At 43.6% G+C, this 25,950-nt stretch overlaps 1 protein-coding gene across 1 annotated transcript; it reads left to right on the forward strand.

Moving 5' to 3' along the window:
* The first annotated feature begins 29 nt into the window (after window positions 1-29).
* On the forward strand, window positions 30-24,122 carry TIMM44 (translocase of inner mitochondrial membrane 44). The gene is made up of 13 exons (XM_059831796.1): window positions 30-49; window positions 2,403-2,510; window positions 3,007-3,177; window positions 3,670-3,750; window positions 6,386-6,535; window positions 8,961-9,100; window positions 9,601-9,686; window positions 11,503-11,595; window positions 11,946-12,070; window positions 13,712-13,762; window positions 15,736-15,825; window positions 19,542-19,652; window positions 23,436-24,122. Exons 2-13 carry the CDS (start codon window positions 2,481-2,483, stop codon window positions 23,553-23,555), a joined length of 1,248 nt encoding a protein of 415 aa, XP_059687779.1. The 5' UTR covers window positions 30-49; window positions 2,403-2,480; the 3' UTR covers window positions 23,556-24,122.
* The last annotated feature ends 1,828 nt before the right edge of the window (window positions 24,123-25,950 follow it).

Here is a 25,950-nt window from a genome sequence, read left to right on the forward strand (position 1 = left end):
ACGCTGGGCTGGGAAGATGGCGGCGGCGGCGGGGGCCGGTGGCTGCCGGGTGAGCGCGGGGCGGCGGCCGGGGGAGCCGCTGCTCTCGCCGAGGGCTGGGCCGGCTCCGTGGGCTGCAGAGGCGCTGTGGGGCTGGGCTGGGCTGGGCTGGGCTGTGGCGGTGGGAGGCAACGCCGGGCCGGGCCCGCCGCCCCTTGGGGCGCGGCCCGGAGCTGGGGATGCCGTGAGGGGGAGCGCTGGGGCTGAGCGCCGCGGCGGTGCCGGGCCGGCACGGAGAGCTCCCGGTGCTCTGGGCCGGGATGGCGGGTTCTGCCCGGCGAGGCGGCCCAGCCGCCGGCTCCCTCCTGTCCCCTCCCTTCTCACCCCCTGCCCGGCCGCACCCGAGCTGCTGAGGCACCGGAGCTGCTGAGGCACCGGAGCTGCTGAGGCACCCGAGCTGCTGAGGCACCCGAGCTGCTGAGGTGGGGGCACCGCAGAGCGACCTGCCCACCTCGGCCCGGCTCAGGCCCTGCCCCGAGGGCTGTTAGGCCCGTAGTGAGGGCGCCTGGGGCAGGTGGAACCAGGCACTGGCTCCTCTCCCCACTTCAGTGTCTCCAATTGCGCTGCCATCGAGCTCAGCAAAGGGCAGCCCAGGCCAGTTTAGCCCAGATCGGTCTTGGAGCTTCCAGAGAGTTTTCACAGAGCTGTCTGTGATGCTGAGCTGCTCCACCGATGGTCTCTTGCAAGTTTTAAATTTAAACATGAGTTTTTCCCCTGCGTTGAGCAGGTGAACGGATGTGTGAGCTGAATGCAAAGGTTCTGGGCTTTAAAAGCTACTTTGTAGTGTGACATACTTTCAAGGTGGTTGATCTTTTGTGCCCAAAGCTAAGCGTGGGATTAAGCATTTCTGCTCAGTAGCGTGGAAGAAATGTGCCTTTTGGTCAAGAACTGCCATCAGCCAAATCCAGCAGGCAGTCTGCCCCAGGTTTTATTGCTGTTCTTACAGTTAATAAGATTTTTAAGGTATGCAAATAATATCTAGCTTATTCTTGCTTGCTACAAAGCCTGACCTCAGTGATGACTGGGGTAGCAAGGTTCGAAGATCGGCTATGGAGAATGTTTCCTTCCTTGATATAAACTTGACACTTTAAAGTTCAGCAATCCAACTTAGGTCTATCTACAGAGGCAATAAATAAGAGGGAGCTGAATTTAAAAGATGTGACTTACTAGAGATGTGGAAACCAGTGAGTTAATGTAATGCATGTCTTTGAGCCAGCAGGATATGTGGGGCAATTACGCCATTACTCCTCAGAAGTCAAATCTGGATTTAGCTTCTGGTGTTTGGCAGTGCCGTCACTGAAGCCACAGGACCGGACAGTGTGGCTCTACAAAACCTTTTCAACATCTAGGAGCCTGATAAAAGAGGTGGACACATTATTGTTAGCTTGGGCACAGAATTAAATATTTTCAGCTTACAAATCATTTTCCAAAGTCTTTTAATGGCAAAGCGCGTTTGATTTGTCCATGTTTTGTTTTGTGGGGGTTTTTTTATTTTTTAGGGTGAGCAGTTTGCGAGGTGGTGTTGCAGAGAAAGAGCTTGGGTTGTGGGTAACACAGGCCCATCAAGAACAGGAGGTTTGAGGTAAAAGGAGCAGGGTTTGCCTGACTGGAGGACAAGGCTAAGCCAAATAGATTTTCCCAGAATGTGGGAAAGAGGAGCTAGGTCAGTGCTGAAGGACCATTTTAAGGGTATAAAGGCAAGAATCTCCGAGCTCTGCGTAGTCTGCTTTCAGTATAGGATGATGGACTGACAGATTAGCTATGTGATGCAAGAATTTGCAGCTTGTGATTTCAGCAAGGCACAGCAGAATTTCTCAGTGATCATTTTGTGATCTAGTGCATCTTTTCTGTTCTGTGACTTGAGGCAAAAAGCGTTTGTCTCTGACTTCAGGCAGCACAAATATATACACAGGGATCCTGGGTTTTCTCCACAGTTGGGAGAAAGTTATGTTTGGAGACAGTTTTCCTAGAAAAAAAAGATACATTTCTCATCACTAACAGATGTTTCAGCTCAAGGATGGATTTACTTGTGCATCACCATTTTCATAAAATCAGCGTTCTGTGAAGCACATACGTTTTCTCAAGGGATTGTGAAAAGCGTATTGCCCCGTTTTGGACTGCAACTTTGGTTTTATCACAATGAACTTGGAAGTGGATGTAGTGCTGCTCAAACGCATAACAGAGTGTTTATGGATGACTCCTAGCAAAGCAGCCTCCAGCGTTTCTCGGCAGCACTTTGGATGTGTTCCCAGAAGACCAGTGGTTACTGCCTGTTTGCAGTATTCTTTCCTTTCTTCCTTGGCTCTTTAGGACTGCTGTCACCTTGTATTGTGTGCTAACCTGATCTTACGTTTTCATTGCAGAAATGTCTCATCAATGGCATATGGCTTATATCCAGAAGATACCCAGTTCCTGCAGTCCACAGGGGTACAGTGTATAGAATGAGCAGGCCTGTTTTAGAGATCCATCAGGTTGGTTAACAGCTGAATTTTTTTATTTCGGGCCAAAAGTGGTTTCCCATTAGAGTACTGATATACTAGATGTGGAGATGTCTCTGAGAAGCACCAGTTCTAGGTTGAAAGTTTCCACTTTTTAAGATCTATCTGATGAACTCAAGGAATTTTGTAGTAGCTGAGTCCAGGTGACAGAGTTCAGGAGTGGTGCTCTGGTAACTTCATTTACCAAATTGTTTAAGCCTGAACTAACGTCTGGAGTTAAACTTCTTCTGGAGAAGCATCTTTTTTAATGGCTATATATATATACTTCACAGGGTATTAGGAATGTGTTGAACATCTGGTTGTTTTGAGAGTAAGCTGCTTCTTTTTCAAGGTAGCTGTACATTTTCCACAACATTTAATATGTTAGAAGTGACCCAGTGCTTTGCTTAAGTAAATCTACCCGCTGGCTTTGATACTTGTTTAATTTAATGTCTCTTTGGATTCTACAACATGTAATGGTTTTCTTTAGTCTAGATGCTACTCTTCTGGAGGAAGAAAGGGTTTTATATCAGGTTTTGTGGAGAACATCAAACAGGAATTAGCAAAAAACAAGGAAATGAAAGAAAGTATTAAAAAATTCCGAGATGAAGCTAAAAAGCTAGAAGAATCTGATGCGCTTCGAGAGGCAAGGAGGAAATATGTAAGTCTTCCTCATGAATTCCTTTGATGTTTTCATTGCCCAGCCACTGAGCTATTACTGTTCTGAATATGAATTTGAATCTTTCTGCAAATGAACTGTTTAGTTCAGCATGCCTATTTTTATGAGAAGTTCTGCTTGGCTGGAAATACCGACTGATAAATGGATGCCTTAGAGTGTTGGGTTTTTTTTTTTAAATGGAAAATCTTTCCAGCAGAGCTTTTGCTGGATTTCCCAAATAACGAGCAGATGGAATAATGAGACGTTAAATTTAACGTTGGCAGTATTTAAATACTTCTTTTGCATTCTTTGAAGAACTATAAACAGCATTACTTGCAAAAGTGAAATGCTGACGCTGGTTACGCAAGTAGTGTGCTCCCTAAGATGTAGCTCTTTTTGCCCTCAATTACAGTGTTAATGGGGTGTGCTATGAGCGAAACTGTTTTTCAGTATTTTCTGTCCTCATAGTTACATGCAGCATGCTTTTTTCCACAGAAAACCATTGAATCTGAAACAGTCAAGACCTCAGAAGTGATTAAAAAGAAACTTGAAGAAATAACTGGTACAGTGAAAGAGGTAAAATGCAGCTTTGGAAAAACCTTTCCCTAAGGCAGTTCTGCTCTAAGGTTATGTGTTTTGTGTGCATTTGAATTATCACCCTTTTCTTTTTTCTTCGTGAAAGGTGGTTGCTATTCCAAAGGTGATCACTATTCTGAATCTTTAAGGCCAGACTCATTAGCCAAATTGCAGCAACAGTGTATGACGGATTTCTTATTCAGTTAGTGTGTGGTCAGAGGACAGGTACTGTCCGGTGATGCCCCTCAGACTTGGAGACCGGAGATGGTTTTGCATTGTCTAGCACTAAAGAAAGCAAAAACAGCACTGAGGTGGTTCTTCCACTGGAGGGCAGTTAGAGCAATGTTGGAAGATCACCCTGGAAAGTTGTTTAGGAGATGTGATGCTCTTCTTGCTACTAGTGCGATAGGGCTTCTGTTGTAATACTGAAGGGTTTGAGCTTCTTACTGCATGTTGAAAAAGTCTTGCAATGTCAGAGGCTCCAGGTGTTTTAAGTAGAAGTGCTGGTGGTATAGCTGGTGAAGTGCTCTCCTTTAAATTACAGTGCAGTCAGTGATCCCATGGCTCTGTGTGTCCTGGGAATAACAGAATGCCTGGAGGAGCAGGCATCGTTAATACCCAGTGGGTATGAGTGCCTTCCATTCTAGGCTCAGACTTTAAAGATCACTGCATCAGTGCAGATCTCCTTTTAAGCAGCTGAATTCAGGTTATTTTTTAGTCTGGGACTAAGCACTGCAGCTTGTGCTCGTTTATTTCATTTCTTGTCCGAGTTGACCCAGGCAGCAGATGTATTTAAGTGTTTATTATACTCTGACTTGTATCTCTGGAGTACATTTCTGAGGAATCTTCCTGATCGTATTTTAAATACAGAATAAATCAGGTGCATGTGGCACCCGTAGAAGCTGTTCTGCAGTGTTACAGTATCTGTGAATTCAGTTGGTGCAAAACTGGGCTATTTGGGCAGTCCTCAGTGGGGTGCAAGACCTTTTATTCCTTATTCCCTCTCTTCTGCCCCCTACTCAGCATGGGCACCATCATGAAATCAACAAGTCCACATCCATTCAGCATCTCCCCACATTGCTTCCAGAGGAGACAGGGAACGACTCTCAGGACAGGGCCTGCTGCTCTGGTAACCCAGTGATTCCTGCGTGCTCAGACTGCTCCAACTGCTGTGCGTCTCCAGGGCTGCCACGAGGAGGAGGAGATCCGGGAGAGGACACTCCTTGCTCACTCCTTTGTGGCAAAAGTGCCTGCTAGTGAGCTGGCTCTAAGACCTGCTGCCGGGTCTATTGTTAGCCTTCCTTCTGCTGTAGACCTGTCAGTACCCGGGAGGTGGCTCTGAGCTAGAAGAGTTGGAGAAGGGCTGTTGTTGCAGTGTCTGCCACCCTGACAGTTACTCCCAGGTGCCTGAGTCTTGTTTTTCCCTCCTACTGGTTAGAGTAATTAAATTGCAATCAGCAGTGACTGAAACCTTACTGCTCTTTCTCTTAAAGGGAGTACAAGATTTTCTGCAGTAAGTTACAGCTAAGGGGTACTTCAGGAGACTGTTCCTTATCAGTCAGTTGAGGTGTATTGACTTCATGCTTGCAGCTAGGCGGCTCCAGAGTGGCGTGAACTTAGCTGTTTTCAGCAGTGCTTTAAGGCCAGAGCTGGTGTGGTTGCTCCCAACACTTGCAGTCAGGTGCATGATCCCCGCTGAGAAACAGCCAGCCAAACACTGGACTTAAACTCTGTGCAGTATGAAGTTTGTGGGGACCCGGTCCCCGCTCTCTGCTGTGCTCCTTCACTCTCATTCTGTCTAAATGTGCTTTGGTGTAGCAGCTTATCTGTGTGTACGGTTACGAGCTGGACGTAATGCTCTTTGCTAATGGGGACATAACCAGTGTCTTTTAAGTACTGTTGAGGGTGCTGTAAGCATCTTTATTAGCCAAATCCCAGTGAAAAACAGGGAAAAGCATTTGGTACTGTTATCCTGTCATTTCTCTTCCTCTGAGGTTGTGGCTTGTGACCCATCCAGTGTTGGTTGCCTGCTGCCAGTGAGATTTCCGAGATCCTCGAGGATCTGATGTGTGCTGGTGCAGAATGAAAGGGTGACCAGCTACTGGCAGAGTCCTTTTAACCTCTTGCATACGAGATCCTGGCTCTGTAAACACAGCCAGAGTGATGTATATGAACATGTAGGATTGAGAAAAGTGTTTCCTAATTTTGCAGGAAGAGTTGCATAGCAGAAAGCGATCTCAACCACTTCTATACCTTCTCTTAAGAAGCAAGAAGTACCTGATTGTTCCAAAGGAAAGGGCTAGGGTACTTTAACTCTGGCATCATTAGTCCTTCTCTTTGATGTCAAGAAAAATATTTATTTTTTAAAATCTATGGGTAGCAGCTATTACAAATGCTTATGGTCCCTTGAGTAGCCAAAACTGTTGTTCTGCACAGAAGTGTGGACTAATGCTGCAGTGCCAAGCCACGGTGTCCCAGTAAGTCTCCCCTGGGACATGTAGCTGTGTGTTCATCTTAGGTTTGGTTAGTCTTGTCATGTGTGCATTGGGAGATCTTTAGCATTCACAAAGAGGACTTACTTTGAATAAGTTTTCACTTGAAATGACCTTTTCTTTCCTGTTTTGTTTTGTTGCAGAGTTTGGATGAAGTAAGTAAGAGTGATATTGGCCGAAAGATAAAGGAAGGTGTGGAAGAAGCAGCAAAAACAGCAAAGCAATCTGCAGAGTCAGTGACAAAAGGAGGAGAGAAGTTAGGCAAGACAGCAGCCTTCAAAGCTATTTCTCAGGTACGTAAGTCCCATGCCTCTCTTGGACACAGCTCATTAACATGGAAGTTAGGTGCAAGTTTGTGCTGAGTGTAAAATTAAATGCAAAACCCTTATAGCAAGTCCTTGTGAGCCATTGGAATACGCTGATAAATTCAGGAGGTGTATTTTGCAGGTCTAGCATTCACTCAACAACCCTAGAAAGGTGTAAATCTCAAGAAGCTGAGCTTCTGCTAAAATGTGTCACTGGAAAAATTGGTTGCTGTGCTTGCGGGGTAGGGTAGCAAATGTCTTCTGTACTAGTGGTACTCTTGGGAACAGACTGGCTTGCTTAAAGCTCCCCTTCTCTAGAAAATACATAATCACTCATATGTTTTGATGTCACCTGATCAACTGGCAATTAGCCTAAAAAGAAGCGTTCCCCTTGAGTGGTTTCTCATGCCTCCTCTGAAGCTTGGCTTTAGCCCTTGCACGAGGAAGTGCCAGGCCAGGCGGAGTATCAGTCATGTCATTTCCCTTCTTTCTGTGTTTCTAATAAGACATCATCTGCTAAAGGTCACTTCTAGCCATAGCTGCAGATCACATTATACATAATTTTTTTTTCTTCTGCTGTAATGAAACCTGTTATCTTACTCCAGTCTCCTAATCTGAGAACTGTTTGTTCCTTCTATGAAGCAGGCTGCTAGGCCAGACCTCATAAGCAGGCAATGATTATATAGGACCTTAAAATAAATTTTTTTGAGGCTTAAAGATTTGTTTTCCCTGTAAACGGATAAACCTTTTGATTCATTGTCAGATTTAACTGATTCACAGACCTTTTCCAGGCTGTGAACAGTTCTTGTAGCTTTGCTGTACTTTCTAGTATGTATGTAGAATTCAGAATATTCAGTCTACTGCTTCAGAAAACCAAATACAGTATCTCAGAAATTGTAGTAGTAGTCTCATTTTGAGCTCCCCATTGCTTCAGTATTTATGAGATATTTTATTTGTATAATCTAGAGCTAGATGATATCCACAGGGGCTTGTGTCTTGTTCTCTTGTCCCTCAGATGGTCTTTTGTGGTCAGTAGGAACAGATTGAGCTTTGGAGCTTTTTATTTGCTTAGCCTTGATGCTTAAAGTCACTTAAATTCCAGTTCTGCTTCATATCAGATCTCTGGCATCTATTCCGTCTAGGCCCTGAGCACTGTTGTAACTTTCTTCAGGAAGAGGGGGTCACAATGACTTTCAGTAGGGGAGGATGGCAAAGCTGTGCTGGCTGCTTGGTGTGTTCTTCAGAGAACTCCTGCGTAAAATAAAGTCAGAAAATAACAGCCCCCATAAAGCCACATGATGCTTTGTGCTACGTGACTTACATGTCCTCAATGAAAATGCAGATTGGGAGAAAGCTGTATATAGAGTACATACAAAATCCCTTTCTGCCTGCCTGTGTCTAACTGTAATAGGAAAGTGTACTTAGTGTGCAACAGGTCTTTTGTAGGTACAGTCATTAGAGAAAGTATTGCTCAAAAGTTAAGTGATAAAAGTCAAGCAGCCAAGATGAAGGAGAAAGACTAAAAATGCCTTTTAGTCCCAATCCCTATCAAAGCGTATGACAAAATTCCCAACAATGGTTGCGGTAGGATGCAGCTTCCTCTTGGCAGAATCTGAACTAAGGATATGGCTGTTCACCAATGAGATATGTATCAGTCCAGATTTATCAAGTTCTTTTTCCTGATGTAGCCTCACCCAAGAGGGAGAATATCTCCTCTCTCTCCTCTAGTATAAGCTGAACTACTGTGATTTTCTTTCACATCTCTTCCCTGGCAAAAACCAGTTTGCTTCGAAGCTGTTTTCTCAGCTAGAAGGTGTGTAGAATTCTATAAAAAATGAGGCTCCTTTTTGTTTTGGGGAAAGCAATACTCCCGTTTGTTTAAGCTTGGGCCTAGAACCTGGGTTTTATTGACCTTTCAGGTGGCTTTGCAGTTAGTTGTTGGTGTCTGAAGTCTTTTTTTCCCCTGCTTTTGGATACTAGGAATCGTTCTTCCTTTTACCTGGGGCTTGTCATTCTGTCAGCAGCTGCTGGCTGCTGTGAGGGCTGGTAAGTCTGCCTTCCTCTGACTTGATTTATTCTGATTTAAACTTTGTAGAGGTTACCCTTATCAGCCGTCAGGTTTGTCTGTGGCCATAGCTTCTAGTATATCGTTTTTTTTCTTCAGGTTGATTCAATACAACCATCCATTTGCTGTCCTAGACTGTTAACTTCTTAAGCAGAAGGCTTTCGTACTGGTGTGTCTGTTAATAGACATCAGCGAAGAAGCATTTGCTGAGTAAGGGAGAGGAGAATAACCCGTGGCCTCTTATCTTCTTTTCTTCTTTTTTTTTTTCTTGAACAGAAGCGATTTTCGTTTTCTGGGAAAGGGTGGGGAGAACGGTAAATCAACCTAATAGGGATATTTTCCTTTCAGGGAGTAGAAACCGTTAAGAAGGAAATAGATGAAAGTGTTTTAGGGCAGACTGGTCCTTACAAACGTCCGGAGCGACTACGAAAAAGAACAGAATTCTCAGGCGAGAGGATTAAAGAGGAGCGAATATTTGAAGCTAATGAGTACGTATTGGATGTAATTTAGGGTGAATATTTCTGTGTATAATTTGATAAAAACTTTAAAACTTAACTACAGGTCAGGGATGGTTAAAGTCCAAGTGCTGAAGTGAGGCTGTGGGGTGAGGCATGACCTAGCAGAGCAGGTAGGTCTGAGAGCAAATTTCCAGCAGAAGTCGATGATACTGAATCTTCTGATAATGAAACTGGGCACTTAAAATTATAAAGTGGGTATATAATGTTCTGACGTGAAATTTTGACTTGTGCATGTGTTGTGTTTTCTCAGTTCTAACATCTTGCTGTTGAATTACCTTTGGCAGGGCTAAGCCTGAGCTCCTTTGCTTTCTCTACTGCCTTGCTCCATTAAGTTGTCTATCTTTTATGTGGTGTATCAGCCTCATTGATGCTGCATGCTGCAGTGATATTTGTCAGGATATCCTCCTTTTTATTCTCACTCGGCTGTAAGTTAGCTGTTCACAAGTACCCATGTCTTCTGCACTTTCTAGGGAGGCCATGGGCGTGGTGCTGCATAAAGACTCAAAATGGTATCAGCAGTGGAAAGATTTCAAGGATAACAATGTGGTCTTCAATAGTAAGTATTCCAAAGACAAAGGAGTAGCACATGATTTTCCCTGTTCTGATTCTTGCTGTGTTGGATCTGATGCCATCTGTGCAACTAGCCTCAACATAATGCAAATCATAGCCCTTTTTTTTTGTTGTAGCTGTTGCTGTGAGGTGGTGTGAATGGGAGGTAGGCGTAGTTGACAACATTGCAGCTTTTCCAAGCTGCTCCATCTGTGTTCGGACCCTTCCCCCAGTCAGGCGTTGTTTTTGATCAGTCCCTGCTCCCTGTAGGTACCAAAACCTGCTTTCGCCATTGCTTAAAGAGAACTGAACTCTCTTCTTTTTTCTATATTTTTTTCCTAGTCAGATCTACTCTGGCACTGTGAAGAGGCCAGGGCATGCGTGCATGCATGTCACCAGGGCGAGGGCAGGCAGATCTCCCTGACCTTGAGCTTATAACGAGGAAAAATCTTGTCTTCAGTGAGCTGGTTTCTGTTGTCATCTGCCTAGAACTCTGGAATGTGTGGGACTTTGCCTCCTTTCTGTTTTTATTGCAAAATCTAAAAATACTGAATATCTGTACTGCAGTGGGCAATAACTTTTGATAGTTATCTAGACACTTAATGTTTATGAAAGGTGTAAAGAAGCCTGAGACCAGAATCCTTCAACAAATCAAAATAATTGCTGCCAGGGTACTGCAGGGTAAATGATTTGTTAAGGAACAAAAAGATTGTGTAAAAGTGCCACATATAATTAACTTTGGATTGTGTTTCTTCCCAACTTCTTTAAAGCGAAGTTCCTCGGGAGGTATCCAAGAATGGGTTTTTACATCCCATTTGTTAGCCTTTCTAAGGAGAGATGCTCAGAGCTCCTAAAACTCCCCACATGTTGCATCCTCCAGTCCTGTGCCATCTGTTCAAGCTCTGTGCAGTCTCTAGATTTTACGCATCTTTCCATGACTGTGGTTTTGCAATTCAGACAACGCTGCAGCTGTGGCTGCACCAGGCTCTACAGTGTGTGCTCTCCCTTTGTGTACCACCTGTACCAAGAACACTGTGTTTTTTGGAAGGAGCATAAGCTTCAGGGCAGGATTCCAACTGTTAATTGATGTGGTGGGAAGAAGTTTCCCTGCAGGGCCCATTATCCCGCAAATACCTTCTGCAGTTCTGGTCCATCTGATGATGTCCAGAGACAGATAACGGGTTGGTTGAGCCCTTAGTTTGTTGCAACGATGCCTGCTTGCTTGAATGGCTTTTTTTTTTTTTTTGCTTCACCCCCTGCCCTTCTTTCTGCCTTTGAGATTTTGCTTTGCCAGAGTTCTCCTTCCCCATCAGTGAATTCTGTAGTTTTGTGACGTGCTTGGCTTGCTTTCTTATCAAGGTTGAGAAGTACATAGAACTGCTTAAAAACTGCATCCTTGCTTATGTCTTGCTATTTTATTAAAAATTGGCAAGGTTTAAGGCTATTCTTGATTCTCCCCCCCCCAGTTAAACTTTCCAGTGTTGGTTTCACATCCTGCTACCCCTTGTAGCAGACTGAATCAAGGGGTGTAAGCAGACTGGTACTGGTGTAAGTGTATTTTCTATCTGAAAATCTGCATAGAAGGTTCAGAGTTTCTGGTAGCTGAAGTCAGAGAAACCATCATTCTCCTGCTGACAGCTATTGATAGTTAAGAACATTGCAGGAAGATGAGGAGAAGAGTAACTGTTGAAATTGAATCTTGTTAATCAACAAAGAGATTTAGAAGAGAGTTAGCAGGTTTGATCTGCAACCCATTGCATGTTGTTTCCTAATTCAGGAATGCAGTGAAAGGACACTGCGGCTTATGTCTCCTCTCCTTTCAGGGTTCTTTGAAATGAAAATGAAGTATGATGAAAGCGATAATGCATTCATTCGAGCTTCCAGAGCTGTCACAGACAAAGTCACTGATTTAATAGGTAATGTTTCATCATTGCTGTGAAAGTGCATCTCTAGGCTTTTAGCTCTGTTCCTAGTGACTGTTAGTGCTGTTGTCTTCCATGTGTTACTAACCTTTGGGACAGATTCTGGAGCTTTATAATGTTTTGCATGGATCATTATCCAGTATCATGCAGTGTAGCAACCTGCTACTGGATCAGAAGCGCAGTGTGATGACAAATGCTTGTATGGGATAAATCTCAAGCCTAACTTAAAGTCTGCAGTCATTCCCAGGTGACTTTTCCTTCCCTCTGGTATATAACCAAAGGTCTTTCTCGTGTTTTCTGGTGACAGTTGTTGTGCCACCAATCTCACTGAACTGTTTTATTAGGTGGATTGTTCTCGAAGACAGAAATGTCGGAGGTTTTGACAGAGATACTCAAAGTGGATCCATCCTTTGACAAAGATCGGTTTTTAAAGCAATGCGAGTATGATATAATCCCCAATGTCTTGGAGGTAAGGTGCGGCAGAGTATGATGCATTTGTTTCATTTTTTTCCTTTACTATAACATGGAAGATTCTTCTGATGCTGAAATTAAAAGCTGGGACAGTCTTTGCTTCTCAAGCATCCAGCTTTGCACAGAACATGAGATAACCTTGGGGAAAGGAAGTTGGATCCCACATAACAATTTAGTTTAATACCGTATTTCATAATTCAGTAGACTAGCAAATTTTTTTTCTGGCCTTGAAAACAACTAACCGTCTTCTCCTGTGAGAAATGATATGGGCATCAGAGGGATCGAACTGAAGTAGGTGAATGAACCGTACTGGGCAAATGATGGTATCAAATATTGATAAGGGAAAGAATGTACTAGGTAGTATTGGACTCTAAGTGATCTGTAACTGCTTGGGAAGGAGACCAGGTCATGACAAATGGTTCAGTGAAAATATTTCTGGCACTGCTCAGGAAAGTATGTGGAACGTAATGTTTTTAAAGACTAAAGTATAAAACCACTCCGAGGATAGCTCTGCTGAAGGATGTGACCTCACGTATAAATGGATATAGTTCCTCTCACTGTAACAATACATCAGAAAAGACAAAGTGAAAGTAGGGGATTTGAAGAAGTACAGCAGAGATTGTTTTGAGAGATTTGTCTGAGACTGGAGAAGCTGAGGCTTGAAGAGATAAACAAATGCTAAGAGAGAGCAAGGTGTTATTTTCTCATCCTATAGTGCAGTGCAGTGAGTGATCTTATCTCAAATTGATACGTGCTAATACACATGTAGAAATATTTATGATACTCCTAGTCATGAAGTACCATTATTATAGGATGAATAAAAAATAATTTTATGCTTACAGATATAAACATCCAAACTGATGCGTAGTTAGGTTTTGTCACTGCTGTCTTTGTAGTGACTGACTTGTGTATCAGATGTTTGACTGGAACTGTAATGTCGACAGTGAAATAAGACAGACCTGTCACAGTGAATCTGCTTTTCCTAACGGTGCCGTGTCACTAAAGCAAGCTGCAAAAAATGGGCTCTTGGCTCTTGGAGAATTAATTTTTCACAGGAGAGGTTTTTTCAAACTGTAGGCAGCCAGCTTACAGATGCCATCAAGTATGGGGATTTATAGGCATTATATTGAAAAACACCCTACAACATATAACTAACTTTATTTTGAAATATGCCAAATTCCCAGCATCTGTCTTGTTAGGATTTCCAGGTGTTTATTACGCAGTGTTTTAAACATAAACCTTTTCAGGAGTTGCAGTGTGATTCTTCTGTTCATTCTGTGCCCTGAATTTTTTGCAGTCTTGAAAACTGTAGATCTACTTCTGGTTTGTACTCCTGCTTCTGTTAGATCCCACCTCCCCGTATTTCTGGGCAGCGTGTATTCTGCTGACTTTTTGGACAGGAAGGTTTAAGATAAAAGCTATTTTAGTTATCAAAAGGTTTATGTACATCTGTCTCAGCACGTGTGTGTATATAGAAGTTCTTACTGCTGTTCCTCTTTGAAGTACCTATCCTTCTTCAGGGTTTCACAAGATGTAGAATTTAAAGTAGTTTGCTGCTGGAAGTGCTGATAATTTCAACTCTCTTTATATCAAGAGGTGTTTTAAAATGTTCCTATTTTATTTGATTTTCCTCTCTTAGGCTATCATGTCTGGAGAGCTTGATATCCTCAAAGATTGGTGCTATGAAGCGGTAAGTAGAGCTACTAAAAATACCTGAAAAGGTTATGATTCTCTCTAAGTAGGTGTATTGTGCTTTCTTTGCTTGCAAGCTGTCCAACTGTTGTATCTATAATGTTGCTTACCTGCTTTGCCCAGCTGCTTCCCCATCTAACATGTTCATACTGTAAAACACTAATGCAGTCAAGTGTACATGCTGGACTTCTGGAATAGTCTGGATATGAGAGGAGAGCTGTTTAGAGCCAGACAGCAAATCGAGAGCTAAACTCAAACTAGTCTAAGTAGCTCCAGTTTTGCACTGCCCTTCTTGATTTGGATGGCTTTAGTAGAGCCTGTATCCCAGATATGAGGTGAGAAGGTGCAGAGACATCTGAGCTGACCCAAAAAGGTGATGATTTTCTGCTTACAGTGTCAAGTTGTCCCTGGAGCTACTATAGAAACACAACTCCACTGCAATATCCCAGCAAATAATCCTGGCAGGCTGAAGTTTTCTCCTGAAATTGCAGCATAGATGATCTGCAGCCTGGATAATTTCACTGCAGAAAACTGAATTCTGTTTTGTTATACAAAAACTGGTTTTGATTTTGTACTGGCATAGATTTTGAGTATTGGATCCACTTCTTGAAACAGCGAATATGAATTGGTTGTGATTCAGTGATTGTATTATTGTCCACTTAATTTCATGAAAGCAGATCCTTTCCTGGCAACATAGATGGACACTTGTTCTGGTCTTCACTCTGCTCCAAAATAGTTGTGCTAGGCAACACAGAGCTGTAGTTCTGTTTCTAAAGAATTTAATCGCTTAAAGTGAATGTTCTCCTTACTGATCACCACCACCAGAGGGCTGGAAATGCACACGCTGGAAGAGGCAATTTTTTGTATTTAATTTTTTGTGATTAATGTCTTTGTAACAATGTTGCAGTATGTAAGAGTGAGATATTTAAAGCAGTCTTTATTGGTTCAAGCAACCTTTGAAATGACACCACACAATTCCTCTCAAATCTCTAGAGGGAAATAGCAGATTCACTGCTGTTTATAAGACAAAAAGCAAACCCTTTTAAGCTAGCTGTAATTACAAATGAAGCCCATAAGTCAAGAATCATCTGTAAAATAAGTCAAGGGAGGAAATGGGAGTCCTGTTAATGAGAATCCACCAGATAAAGGCTCTTGAACAGAATCATACCACAGTGTCAAGTTTGTGATACTGGTCACTAAAGTGTTGGAGTACAAACCAGTAAGGCAAAAACTTATTTAAGTGGCAGGTATACCAACTGAGCTGCAGATTGCTGCCAGCCCACTGACTTGGATATAGTTTGTGGCTCATGGAGCTGTGTCTGCCTGCTGTCGTCAGAATCCCTGACCTGTAACTCCGACTTCACTCTAGTGACTTTGCCAGTAACTTCTGTAGGATATTTGCGTTTAAATGCTTGCGGTGAAGGTTAGAAGATCTGTGGTGGGGAGGTAGGTAGGGACTGCCTCCTGTTTGTTTGATACCTGCCAAGAATATGGTGATAATGCTGGCAGCAAGTAGAAATTCACTATCCCCAACGACAGTTCGCGATGCATAAATAATGAAGCATATGTGCATGTGCCTAGAAGGAGCCAGGAAATGCTGGTCTGCCTCCAGGGTCTGGCTGGGTATTAGGAAAATAGCTTGGTTCCCAGACTGTTTCTCCTTGTCTGCTGTCAAATCGGAATCGCAAGTGCCTTGTCTATCGGGTGCACTCGATGTACATACTCTGTTGTGAATGATGGATCTCCTGTTCTAGCCAGGGGCAATGGGATTTTTAGTGAGAATTTGGTTATGTGAAGCCCAGAGCATTTGATGTAGCTGTTTGATACCTTGCAAGACATATGTGTTCAGCATATTTGCAAAAACCTGACTTTTATTCTTATCTTTTTTGATGGTTCTCTCTAAGCAGAAAATTCCTTCCTCTGTGACAGAAAAAATTCAAACGTGTAACACAAGTTTGTTGCTTCATTTAGACTTACAGTCAGCTTGCTCATCCAATCCAGCAAGCCAAAGCCATGGGTCTCCAGTTCCACTCGAGGATTCTCGACATTGACAACATTGATGTGAGTGTCCTTTTCTGTATTTCACCTTGGGGGATGAATTAGAAAGTCATGACCTGAGGAGGGGTTTTCTTCTTTGCTCTGACTGCTGGTTTTTTGCCTCATGCTGCTCTGGTATTTGCCATTTCTGCTAACAGAGGAACAGATCAGCGCTGCTGGAAGGGAGAGCCCATGGGATAGATTCGCTACTGTGTGATCAAGCCTAAGTTACAGCTTTGCGGTTTGTCTCCTCTCTGTCAGGGCACCTTGATCTTAATTGCCAGCATATAGATTGAGAAAGGCTAATAATAAAGGCAAGTAGCACTGACCCAGTGCTTTCATGAAGGGCTTTGTTGGTGCTTACTCTGGAGTATAATGTGCAGAACTTCTGTGATTCAAGGTTGTGCCGTGCAGGAGTGGCTGTTAGAGAGACTTAACCGCTGTTCTGGATGGCTCTTAATGAGTAGGGAGGGTAATGGCTGTGAGTGGAGCCGTTGCCTCCTTAGGAACAGTGTTGGTAGCTGGGGACTCCGGCCAAACAGCTGCACGGTCGTAATGCTCTCTGCATTCCCCTTTATTGAGGAGCCAGAGGTGTTATTGTTCTAATTAGCAGTAAGTCTACAGTAGTACTTTCACTTAATTAAGTCTTTAGTGTCATCTGTCACTGGCCCCCAAGTTTTCTTTCAGATCTTTCTTTCCTTTAACGGCAAAGGTATCTCAAGAAATGACCACCTTTAGTCAGACCTTTCATATCCCATAACCAGCTCTGCCTCAAAGGAGATGTTCAGGGGGAGGAGGGGAATGGGGCAGCTCTACGCTAGTGCTTTAAAACACACGTGGAAATAGTCTGAAGTTAGATCAGCTGTTTGCGTTTGTCATCAAAGATGCTAACTCAAAGGCAGCAGTGTTCGCTATGTGCTTCTGTTGGAACCAAGTATTATGGTATACTTGTCCAATCTACTGCAGCTGTGCAGTATTATCCTCAATAAAATTATATGCTGGATCCATTCAGACAGTTACCGTAAAGCCAACTGCAGGGTCATTCCTGTAGGAACAGAGAACACAGAGCTACTTAATAGGGATCTAAACCCAGAGGTGATCTGGTCCAAGGTAAGGAAGTGGAGGTTTGGAAGCTTTCAGGTAGAGATGGAAATGGAGCACGGTGATAAAAGGATGCTGTTTAGAAAGTGAGAGCTGTTCCAGATGTTGCTAGGTATATTGGCTGGCCAGATGTTGCTTACTTATGGTCACACCCGTGCAAGTCAAGAAGTCAGAAAGAATTCAGCGTCCATCATGGAAAACTGAGAGAACAGAATCTGATGCTGTTGGTGGTTTGCTGAAAGGAAGGCTACTGATGGTGATTTTTCTCCGTCTGCAGCTCTATGCAGGAGTCTCTCTTTTTGTGCCCACATCATTAAAAACCTGGAGTTGGGTGCAGGAGAGCTCCAGAAACATCTGAGCAAATAGCCTACAGCAAGAGACTTAGCTGGACCTGTATAGCCCAACAAAAGAACAGTGGGAGCTGACTTGATTAATGACCACATATCTTCACAGAGAGCAGATGATTATCTACAGGGCATCTCCTAACACAAAAAGCTAATGTCTGGTCCTCTTCCTAGGACTATTTCGCCTTTTGGTCTTGATAAGCTTCTCATTTTCTCTCATCCATCCTCTTTGGTAACTCTGGATATTAACTGCAGGCATGTGCCAAACGAACAGGAAAATTTCCATGGCATTTGCAATTCTCTTGGTTATCTTCAGCAATAAATAATGTGTTCTAATAAAATTAAAGCTATGGAAGTAATAAACATGATTGCTTTTTTCTAAGCATCTTATTTAAATCAAAGTTTTTTCTGTATTGTTAGTGTCTAGGAGACTTGATTTGATTGTATGCTAAATAACTTTTTTCCACTGTAGGTGCCAGTTAGTATAGAGCTGTGCACAGATTCTGAGTGGTGGATGGAAAGACACTTTGTTATTAACTTGTTTTAGATGCCTGTATGTTCGCATGAAGGTTTTCAAGAAGATTACATCTTAGCTGGAAAATGATTGATACGGAAGATAAATGAGTGCAGTTCTTGTTACGCTGTCTGTATTGTGAGAAAGGGGGATAAAGGGTGTTGTGTGTTTAAATTTTTAAGTACGTTTCCCTAGAGAAGATTTATGGGAGTACGTTGAGTGATCTCATCCAGAAAAACAGTTCAGTGAGTTTGGAAAAAAAACAAACCGAACATTTAGAAGATTGAAGGGAGTTCACATGCTGCAAAGTTTGCAGCATTGAAATTAAAATCAAGTCTTTCAAACCTAAGCATCTAAACTCATGTTCCAGGTTCCTGCTTCACTAGACAGCTACTGCCTTTACATGTAATGGAATTTGGGATCCTTGATATTTCTTAGGGCTATTTATTTAGCTGCCTAAATGTAGCTTTAAGTATGTGACTTGAGAAACGGGGTTTCTGAACTTAGTGTAGGAGGAGAGATATAAATACTGTCTTGATTATAGAGTTTTTTTGGCTCATAGTACAAAAAAATAAAGCAATACCAGTATGGAAGTCTTGGTGTCTATAACGGATACAGCCTAGTCAGTGATACGGTCCTCCTCCTCCTTGAAACCCACATGCAAATTTATGTTGTCAAATTATCAATGCCAAGTGGTGTCATATGAAATGTCTGTCGTGGAAATTGGTCTGACAAAGAGCTGTGAGATCTGGGTTTTGATACTTGGGTGGAAAGCGTTGCGCATTGCTGAATGAGTCGGGCCCGTTCCAGAAATGCAGCCTGGACTGGGATGGTGTGAGTCACTGCAGAGCTGGGGAACCGATTCCCTCAGATTAAGCAAAGGAGCATTGCAGTAGTGCTGAGTTTTCCTCAGGGGAGAGTAAAATATAAATATATATTTATATGCCTTTGTAAATTATGGCACAGTCTTGTAACTATCTCTTGTGATACGTTCTTTATTATGTGATAAAATGCAATGTTTTTGCAACAGTATCTCTCATATACAAGAGTATAATCATGCTACCTTAAGTTTGAGGTGGTATGATTACTTTTTTGGGTAACATAGCCAGTAACTCCAGAGTTACTGAAGAGCAAGATATTCTGTAGCACACTGCATTCCCACAAAAGAGGCAGAAAGAGGGTTGTATTTTTTTAAGAGTGCAGCTTATTCGCCATTCCTCTTTGCATTTCAGTTAATAAGTTCTTTAAATATTTAATGGAATGACCTTGGAATAGAGAAAAAAATCCTGTCAAACAAAAGGTTCTCACCTTGAAGTCTTTCTGTTCCTTAGTTCTTTTTATCTAATTCAGTACAACTTCATGTTGAAAATTCATTTGAAGGCAAGAGAAAAAACTTCAGTTGATGTACTTTCTTGAGAAAATGTCATTTTTTTTAAGAGCAGGGTTTCTTTTATTTTTGGTTTCTAATTTGGAAAGAATGGAATAGAGCTTGTTCATGTTTCTCAGATTTTTAGACTTGGAAAAACTATGAAAACTTTCAGAACAATTTTAGGAAAGCTTTTAAGTACAGGGGAAGTTTTTTGGGACAATGCATTGCAATAAGGTCTACAGCATCTATATTAACAGGGCAGGTATAACCTGATTAAAATAACTAGATTTGGCTTGGGAGTAGATGGGATCATTAGCTGTGTCAAGCTATAGCAGTTGTGTTAAATACTTGATGCTTTTACATGAATCTGCAGAAATTATCTGGTTTCTAATGGAATTTTCTTTCATTGCAGCTGGCTATGGGGAAGATGATGGAGCAGGGACCAGTATTAATCATCACTTTTCAGGCTCAGGTGGTGATGGTAATTAAGAACCAGAAAGGGGAAGTGGTGGAAGGTGATCCGGTAAGTGACGCTCATCGGCTGTTCACGCTGTCCCTGGGTCCCCTGCTAGCCATCTCAGTAGTTACGGATTCGTCTAGGGGCATCTAGAGCAGTGGGTGTCCGCGCACACTGCATTGACCGGTATGAATAGTAGTGCATCTTGGTTCAGCTCAGCGTGGGCTATTTATTCCTGTCAGACTCTTGAAGTGTTACAACCCATTAATTGAGAATTATCGTGTATGAGGAGAGTCTGCAAACATCTAGAAGGGACAGAGAGGGGGATATTTTAAATTCACAGTGAGGAGAGGGGCTGTAGCTATGACCACCAGCAGCGCTTTCTCTTCCAGTTGCTGCTGTGCCTGACCAGCACGCTCCTTGCCTGCAGTTACCTCCTGCGTGTTCTGCTCCTTTGGCACCCTCTGGGACAGAATTGAACTATTGTGCTCTCCATCAAAGCTCCATCACGCAGCTTCCACCTAATCCTGTTCTTTTTTTCCCCTCCCTTTTCCTTTCATAAAAGGCACTGTAAGAGCACAAAGATGTTTGGTAAACAGGGTGGGAGCTGGGAGCTGGCGTTATTTAAGTCATTTGCAGGAGATGGGGAAAATCAGTGTAAACAACTGGAAGCAGAAGTTCATTTTTTTGGCTGCTGCCTCCCTACACTAGTACAAAATATCTTGCGGCGCTGCAAGCCTTTACTTCCACGGAACTCTCCTATATCCAGTTGTGTTAAATGCTGTATGTGGTACAGGCTTCTAATGGGAACCTCTGACACAGAGTGGTTTGTGCAGCAAATCCCTGGCATCTCTGTGGATTGTGCTTCGCTGTGGTTTAGCTTTTAACGCTGCGAGTCCAGCCTGCGTGTTCTGTTGTGAGTGATGCTAGACTGAGCCTGTCAGATGTAACCACAGAATATGCTTGTTACCGGAGTTAATGACACAGCAGGCTCGGGGAGCCCCTGCGTTTTCTGGAATACCTTTGTTCTCACGTGGCTCGCTATGCAGACAGCTCTGGCTCGCATTGTGTCTGTGCGATGTTTAAGTAGCTAAATGATATATAACGGGGGGACATTGTGAGAGGCCTGGAGCTGGCAGTTTCTAGCAGACTTCCATTAAAATTAATACATGCGTTTAATAAATATTGGCTTTTTGCAAGCATTCTCTTTTAGTCCAGGCTGTAAGTTTACAAAAAACGGGACTAATTTTAATGATAGGGCCCATCTGGACTGATGTACAACCTGTCACATCGACTGCAGGGGAGGAACAGCTGATAGAGTGATTTCTTGCATTAAATTACTGCATTCCTAGAAGATGGATATTGATGTGATAATTATTGAACAGGATATCAAAGTCTGTTTGCTGTCTGATTTCTCCGGAGCAGCAATAAATCAAGGAGATGCATTAAAATTCTCCATTGGAAACAAAACTTCAGCTTTAATCAAACGTCAGATGCAGGCTGGCTGGTAACTATGATTCGGTGTTAACTGCTGAGGTGCTCCTGCAGAGTATTGAACAAGTGACATTCTAGGGAAAAGGAGCCTCAAATTGTAAACTCTCTAAATAGAAATCATATGCTTGTAGTTGCTGCGGTATTTTACCTAGTTGCAGTTGTTCAAGTTCCCACTGCTGTGCTGCAAGCTCACGCCCAGTGAGATGTGGGGAGACCAGGCAGCCTCTGACGGGGTTGGGCGAGGTGTTACGGTAGTTAACGCCGGGGATCCCCATGGAGCACCACAAAATCAGTCTGGGAAAATGAGGTCCTAGACAACGCATTGAGCAGTGCTGTGAATTCAAGGGAATAATTTTAAAATTAGGTCCTGAAGGACTGTGAGACAGGATGCTGTTTATCATAGCAGACTGTGGGATTAAAGGACAAATTTTCGCCTTGCGTGCATGGCCATGATAGAAATCTGCCTTTGGGAGTCCACACATTTGCTGTCCCACTTTCAGCGAATATATGCAGCAGCATGCACTGTACATTGAGGATTAAGATGTACCCTATTAATAAAAGCCCCAGCTCAGAAACCCAGAAATTGCTCTGCTTTGGAAACACATAATTTTTATGTTTCATCACGTCTCATTTCCAGGCAGAAAGCTGTGCTACTTGTTCGGTACTGCGAGATCACCAGCAACTCTAAGCTTATCTGCTCTTCATCCCTTCAGAAATCCTATGTTCAAGAACATAAACTTTTCCAGGTGTAGCAGAGCTTTGGTGTTGAAGTGTGTATGATTAAATTGCCTTTCATACACAGTCTTATGAAATGGACTTTGAAAATCACGAATCACAAGAATCATATAAATTAAGGTTCCACTGGCAATGTTAAATCAGTTTTGTTGCTCACTTCATTTTGAGCTCACACTTAGTGTTTTATACACAGGAAAGATCTGTTAGCATTGCTGTGGCAATGTACAGCCTGTCTCCAGCAGGCAAAAGTTTTGTTGTTTTTCTTCTCTTGTCCCCTCTGCTCTTCCTTCTGACATGTCCCAAACATCTGCATGACTCAAGGTTTCAATCACTTTTAACACTCCTGAGCGGAGCTGAAGCAAGTTAATCTTCTGAAACACTGAGCAAGAAAAAAAAGGCTTTATGATATGTGATATTTCTAAAACATTAGTTTTCTAATGACTGGTCTGGTACAGAAAGTCTTCCCCCTCACATTTGTGTGTACCTAAATGATAACCTATAAAGATTCACGCATTCGATCAAAAAATGTAGTAGCTAAGTACACATCTGGGAGCTGAGCCAATGCACAGTCTGATCCCTCAGTGATACTTCCTTATCTGAGGGAAGTACTCTCCATGGTTAATGGTTAAATGATAAAATCAAAATAACCTTTGATTTGCAGAATGGATCTGAGATGCTGTGCCAGATTTGGGCTCCTGGCAGCCCAGTCTCTGATGGGCAGTGTCACCTCTCTCCTGGGAGAGGCAGAGACTTTGTCACAGGTAGCTGCAGTGACTCTTCAGGGAGTTGGTTTCTTAACGACCGTGAGTGACGGCCTCAGGATGTGCTGAGATACGGCTTTCGTCCTTATTCACTTACTATGAACAAAACTGCTGGCGTTCTCCTTACGTGCATCAAGGAATGAAAAGCTTATAGTTCTGTTTCAGTCTCTAACCCCGTATGGTGAAAGCGCTGCCTGCGCAGCAAAGATTTGATTGCAGAATTAGTGTGTCTGTGGCTAACGCTGTGGCTGGACTTGGTATGATCTGATTTTCCTTGATAAATGTTGGGTTTTTTACTCTCTGTCTCTCCTCAGACATGGTGATGATAATTTCTGGTTAATTTAAGCTGCTCAAATTGAAGTGTGAGAGCTGGTGATATAGCTGTAGGGAGGGGATGCAGCTCACAGGCTGATGTGGGAGAGGCAGAGTTATAGCTGCAGGGAAGAGCCTGGAGCCTATAGCTGCAGGAAAGAGCCTCTGTAGCCTTAAAGGTTACAGAGAGCAGTACAGCCTGGCAACTGAACCAATTTGAAACCAGACATTTCTGTTCAACAATAAGGTCAAACATTATCAAACTTGGCAGTGGCGGGAGTTAATGTATGTCAGCCAGAGATATTTGGAAACCCTAATTCTGTTTTTGGAAATGAAAAGTTTATCTGTTCCTGACTGTGGTAAGTTTCTAACCACAATCTAGTAGACATTGCTGGAGCTATCCTTATTCAGGACCTTCGGGCTTAGAACCAGAGAGCAAAATCACAAGAGCAATCTTTGGAGGAAGTGTGGAGCGTGTCTCCATCAGCTCTGAGCTAGGAGGTCTGTGACCATCACGCATGCTCTAACAACAGGATTTTCCTTCCAGGACAAGGTTCTGCGGATGCTGTACGTGTGGGCACTCTGCAGAGACCAGGATGAACTCAACCCCTACGCTGCATGGAGGTTATTGGACATCTCCTCGTCGAGCACTGAGCAGGTTCTCTAAGAATTGCATCCAAGGGCTTCCTGTACCTCTCTCGAAGCCACGCCATCTCTGAACTTGCACCGATCTGCTGTACAATGGACTGTGGGGGAAGGAGGCTAGACTGGTTCCTTTTCAGAAGAACAGGCTATTCGGTGCGCCCTCGTTATCCCGATCCGTGTAATGAACTGGACGAGTCTGACATATCTGCCTTACGCTTTGCTGTGTAGTGTTGCACTGTAAGGATGTATGGTAGATTTCAACGCGAATGGTCTAAGACACTAGCAGCTGCTGTTGGCTCCTTTTTTAATTGTGGCTGAAGGAGGCTGGTTTCGGTCCTGTATGTTTCCCAGTGCTTCCAGCGATAGACAGAGGTGGGTATCGGAGAGTGAGATGTGACAGGTCTAGTTCCCATCTGCTGTCATCCTCTGGTGGCCTCAAAGCATCCCTGAAAAGATCTTAAGAGGTGCTTTTAAGGCACGTTGGTCTTAGCTAACATACATCTCTTGTACAAAGTTGCACCAATAAGCCTTCTGTTGCTGCAGTGTCTTGCACTTTACCAAACCAAATACAATCAGGACTTTGCACGTGGCTCTTTGTTGGCGTGGAGTGGAGTCGGGATGGAGGTGTTGGCATCATCAGGCAGGTTCTCAGGGCTGGTTGCAGGGGTGGAGTTTGCTGCCAGTGATAATATTTATATATCTACAGTTCTGCAGGGGGAACATGATTGTTTCTGGTGTTCTGTTCATTCTGTCAGCTGGTACCACTAAAGAGTGCACAACAGGCTGTAACTGGCAGCGAGGAAGCAGGCAGGGTGGTAGAACAGCGGTCAGGAGTAGGGATGGACAGACTAGCAACAAATGAGTAAATAAAATGTCATAACAGGTAGAACATCGCCTCTTGTAGCTCAGGTATTTATTATGTGAGATAAGAAGGTGCAGTTCACATACCTACTGTGTAAAATGCATGACGAGCATGGCTTTCTTCACCAGGTGGACTTGTGCTTCAGGGGGGTGACACACCTGGCCTGGGGTCCCCGGTAGCAATTGGAAGACATCAGAGGGTGAGCTGCTGCCACGCTCGCACGGACTCTTGGTTCTGGGCTTCTGCTGGAGGCTCAGTTTGGGAGTTGTGATGCGGGTCGATTTGTCAGCTGCCTCCTCTTAATGGAAAGTGAGGTTGGGGGAAAAAATATTGATCGTGGAACAGGAAATCAAAGGACTGATCTGCTGCTGTGTTCTGCCTGTGCGCAAAACAGGGTGATGCAGGGCAGCACTTCTTGACGTTATGATTAAAGAGAATAATTGCCAGTTCTTCCTTCTCTTATGAGTGTCCGGATCAGTTCCTTTGAACATAGACGGGATTATCTCACAGCCCTTGGGTGAGACATTTAACTCTAGCAGCTTTCTTAAAGTGACAGGCGATGAGTGCGGCAAATTCAATAGCAGAGTCTGTCCTGTCCCCCTAGAAGATGCCCAGGCCTGGCCGCCACGCTAGATGTTTCTGCCACTCGCTCTCAGGGCAGGCTGCGGGTGCGACATGGTCCCTGCTGCCTCTGTCATCACACAGTTTTCTCGCTGGTGCTTTTGCCAGTGAAATAATTTCAGATTTTTACTCAAATATCTTAAGCACTAGTACACACGCTAAAGATCTGAACAGAATAAATTCCGCAACGCAGTAATCGGCTATGGAATAGGGAATCCCTGTATCTGACTACCTTCAGAAGGGGAGGTTGAACGGTTGATGCGGGCCTCAGACAGTGAGGCTTTTTCTGGGACAGATCCCATCTAACACCTCTGCACACAGGCTGTATCGTGTGTGCAGAGACTCACCCTTTATTTGAACACCTGGACCACCGAGTGCAAATGCAGTGTTGACACTGAGTGTCTGACATGCTTCTTGAACCTCGCCAGGGATGGGGAAAGTCTCATCGCCAAGACCGTGCAGAAATTGAGTCAGTGGCCTTCGAAAATAAAGGCTGGTGGTCTCCTGCCCTGCTTCCTCAGTAGCTGGATGCAGGCAGGCGCCGATTGAGTCTACAACAGCCTGGGTATGTATGTGCAACCTGTTGTCGAAGTCTTTTGGGACACTTGTATGAAGCATGTGCAAAACTTCTCTTACTCAGCATGCTTTTTACTTGTTTTAACTGGTGTTGCAGGAAAAGAAAATCTCAATTAAGAGTGTGAAAGTAATTGGTTTGCTCCGGACAGCTGCAGGAACCCAGCCGTGGGAGGGTAGCAGTATTTCGTGTTGGTTGGCTTAACCTGTGGACGCCGGGTTACAGTTTGCACCGGCAGTCAGCCCTGCTTGCCCCCAGTGGGCAGAGCTGGTGGTACCTTGGTGATACTGCTGCAGTATTTGGAAAATCCTTCCCTGCACAGCAAGTTGTGGTGCTGGCTGCTCCCTGGGGGGCTTCTGG

The sequence above is a fragment of the Gavia stellata genome, chromosome 32 (genome assembly GCF_030936135.1).
Source record: "Gavia stellata isolate bGavSte3 chromosome 32, bGavSte3.hap2, whole genome shotgun sequence".
NCBI classification, from domain to species: Eukaryota; Metazoa; Chordata; class Aves; order Gaviiformes; family Gaviidae; genus Gavia; species Gavia stellata.

What these genes read in the sequence shown, in the direction of transcription:
- TIMM44 (XM_059831796.1), top strand. Translation starts at nt 2,481, where the DNA reads ATGAGCAGGCCTGTTTTAGAGATCCATCAG. An exon ending in CAAAGTCACTGATTTAATAG is followed by an intron (nt 11,596 to 11,945) that starts GTAATGTTTCAT and finishes CTGTTTTATTAG; the next exon opens with GTGGATTGTTCTCGAAGACA. An exon ending in TAATCCCCAATGTCTTGGAG is followed by an intron (nt 12,071 to 13,711) that starts GTAAGGTGCGGC and finishes TTCCTCTCTTAG; the next exon opens with GCTATCATGTCTGGAGAGCT.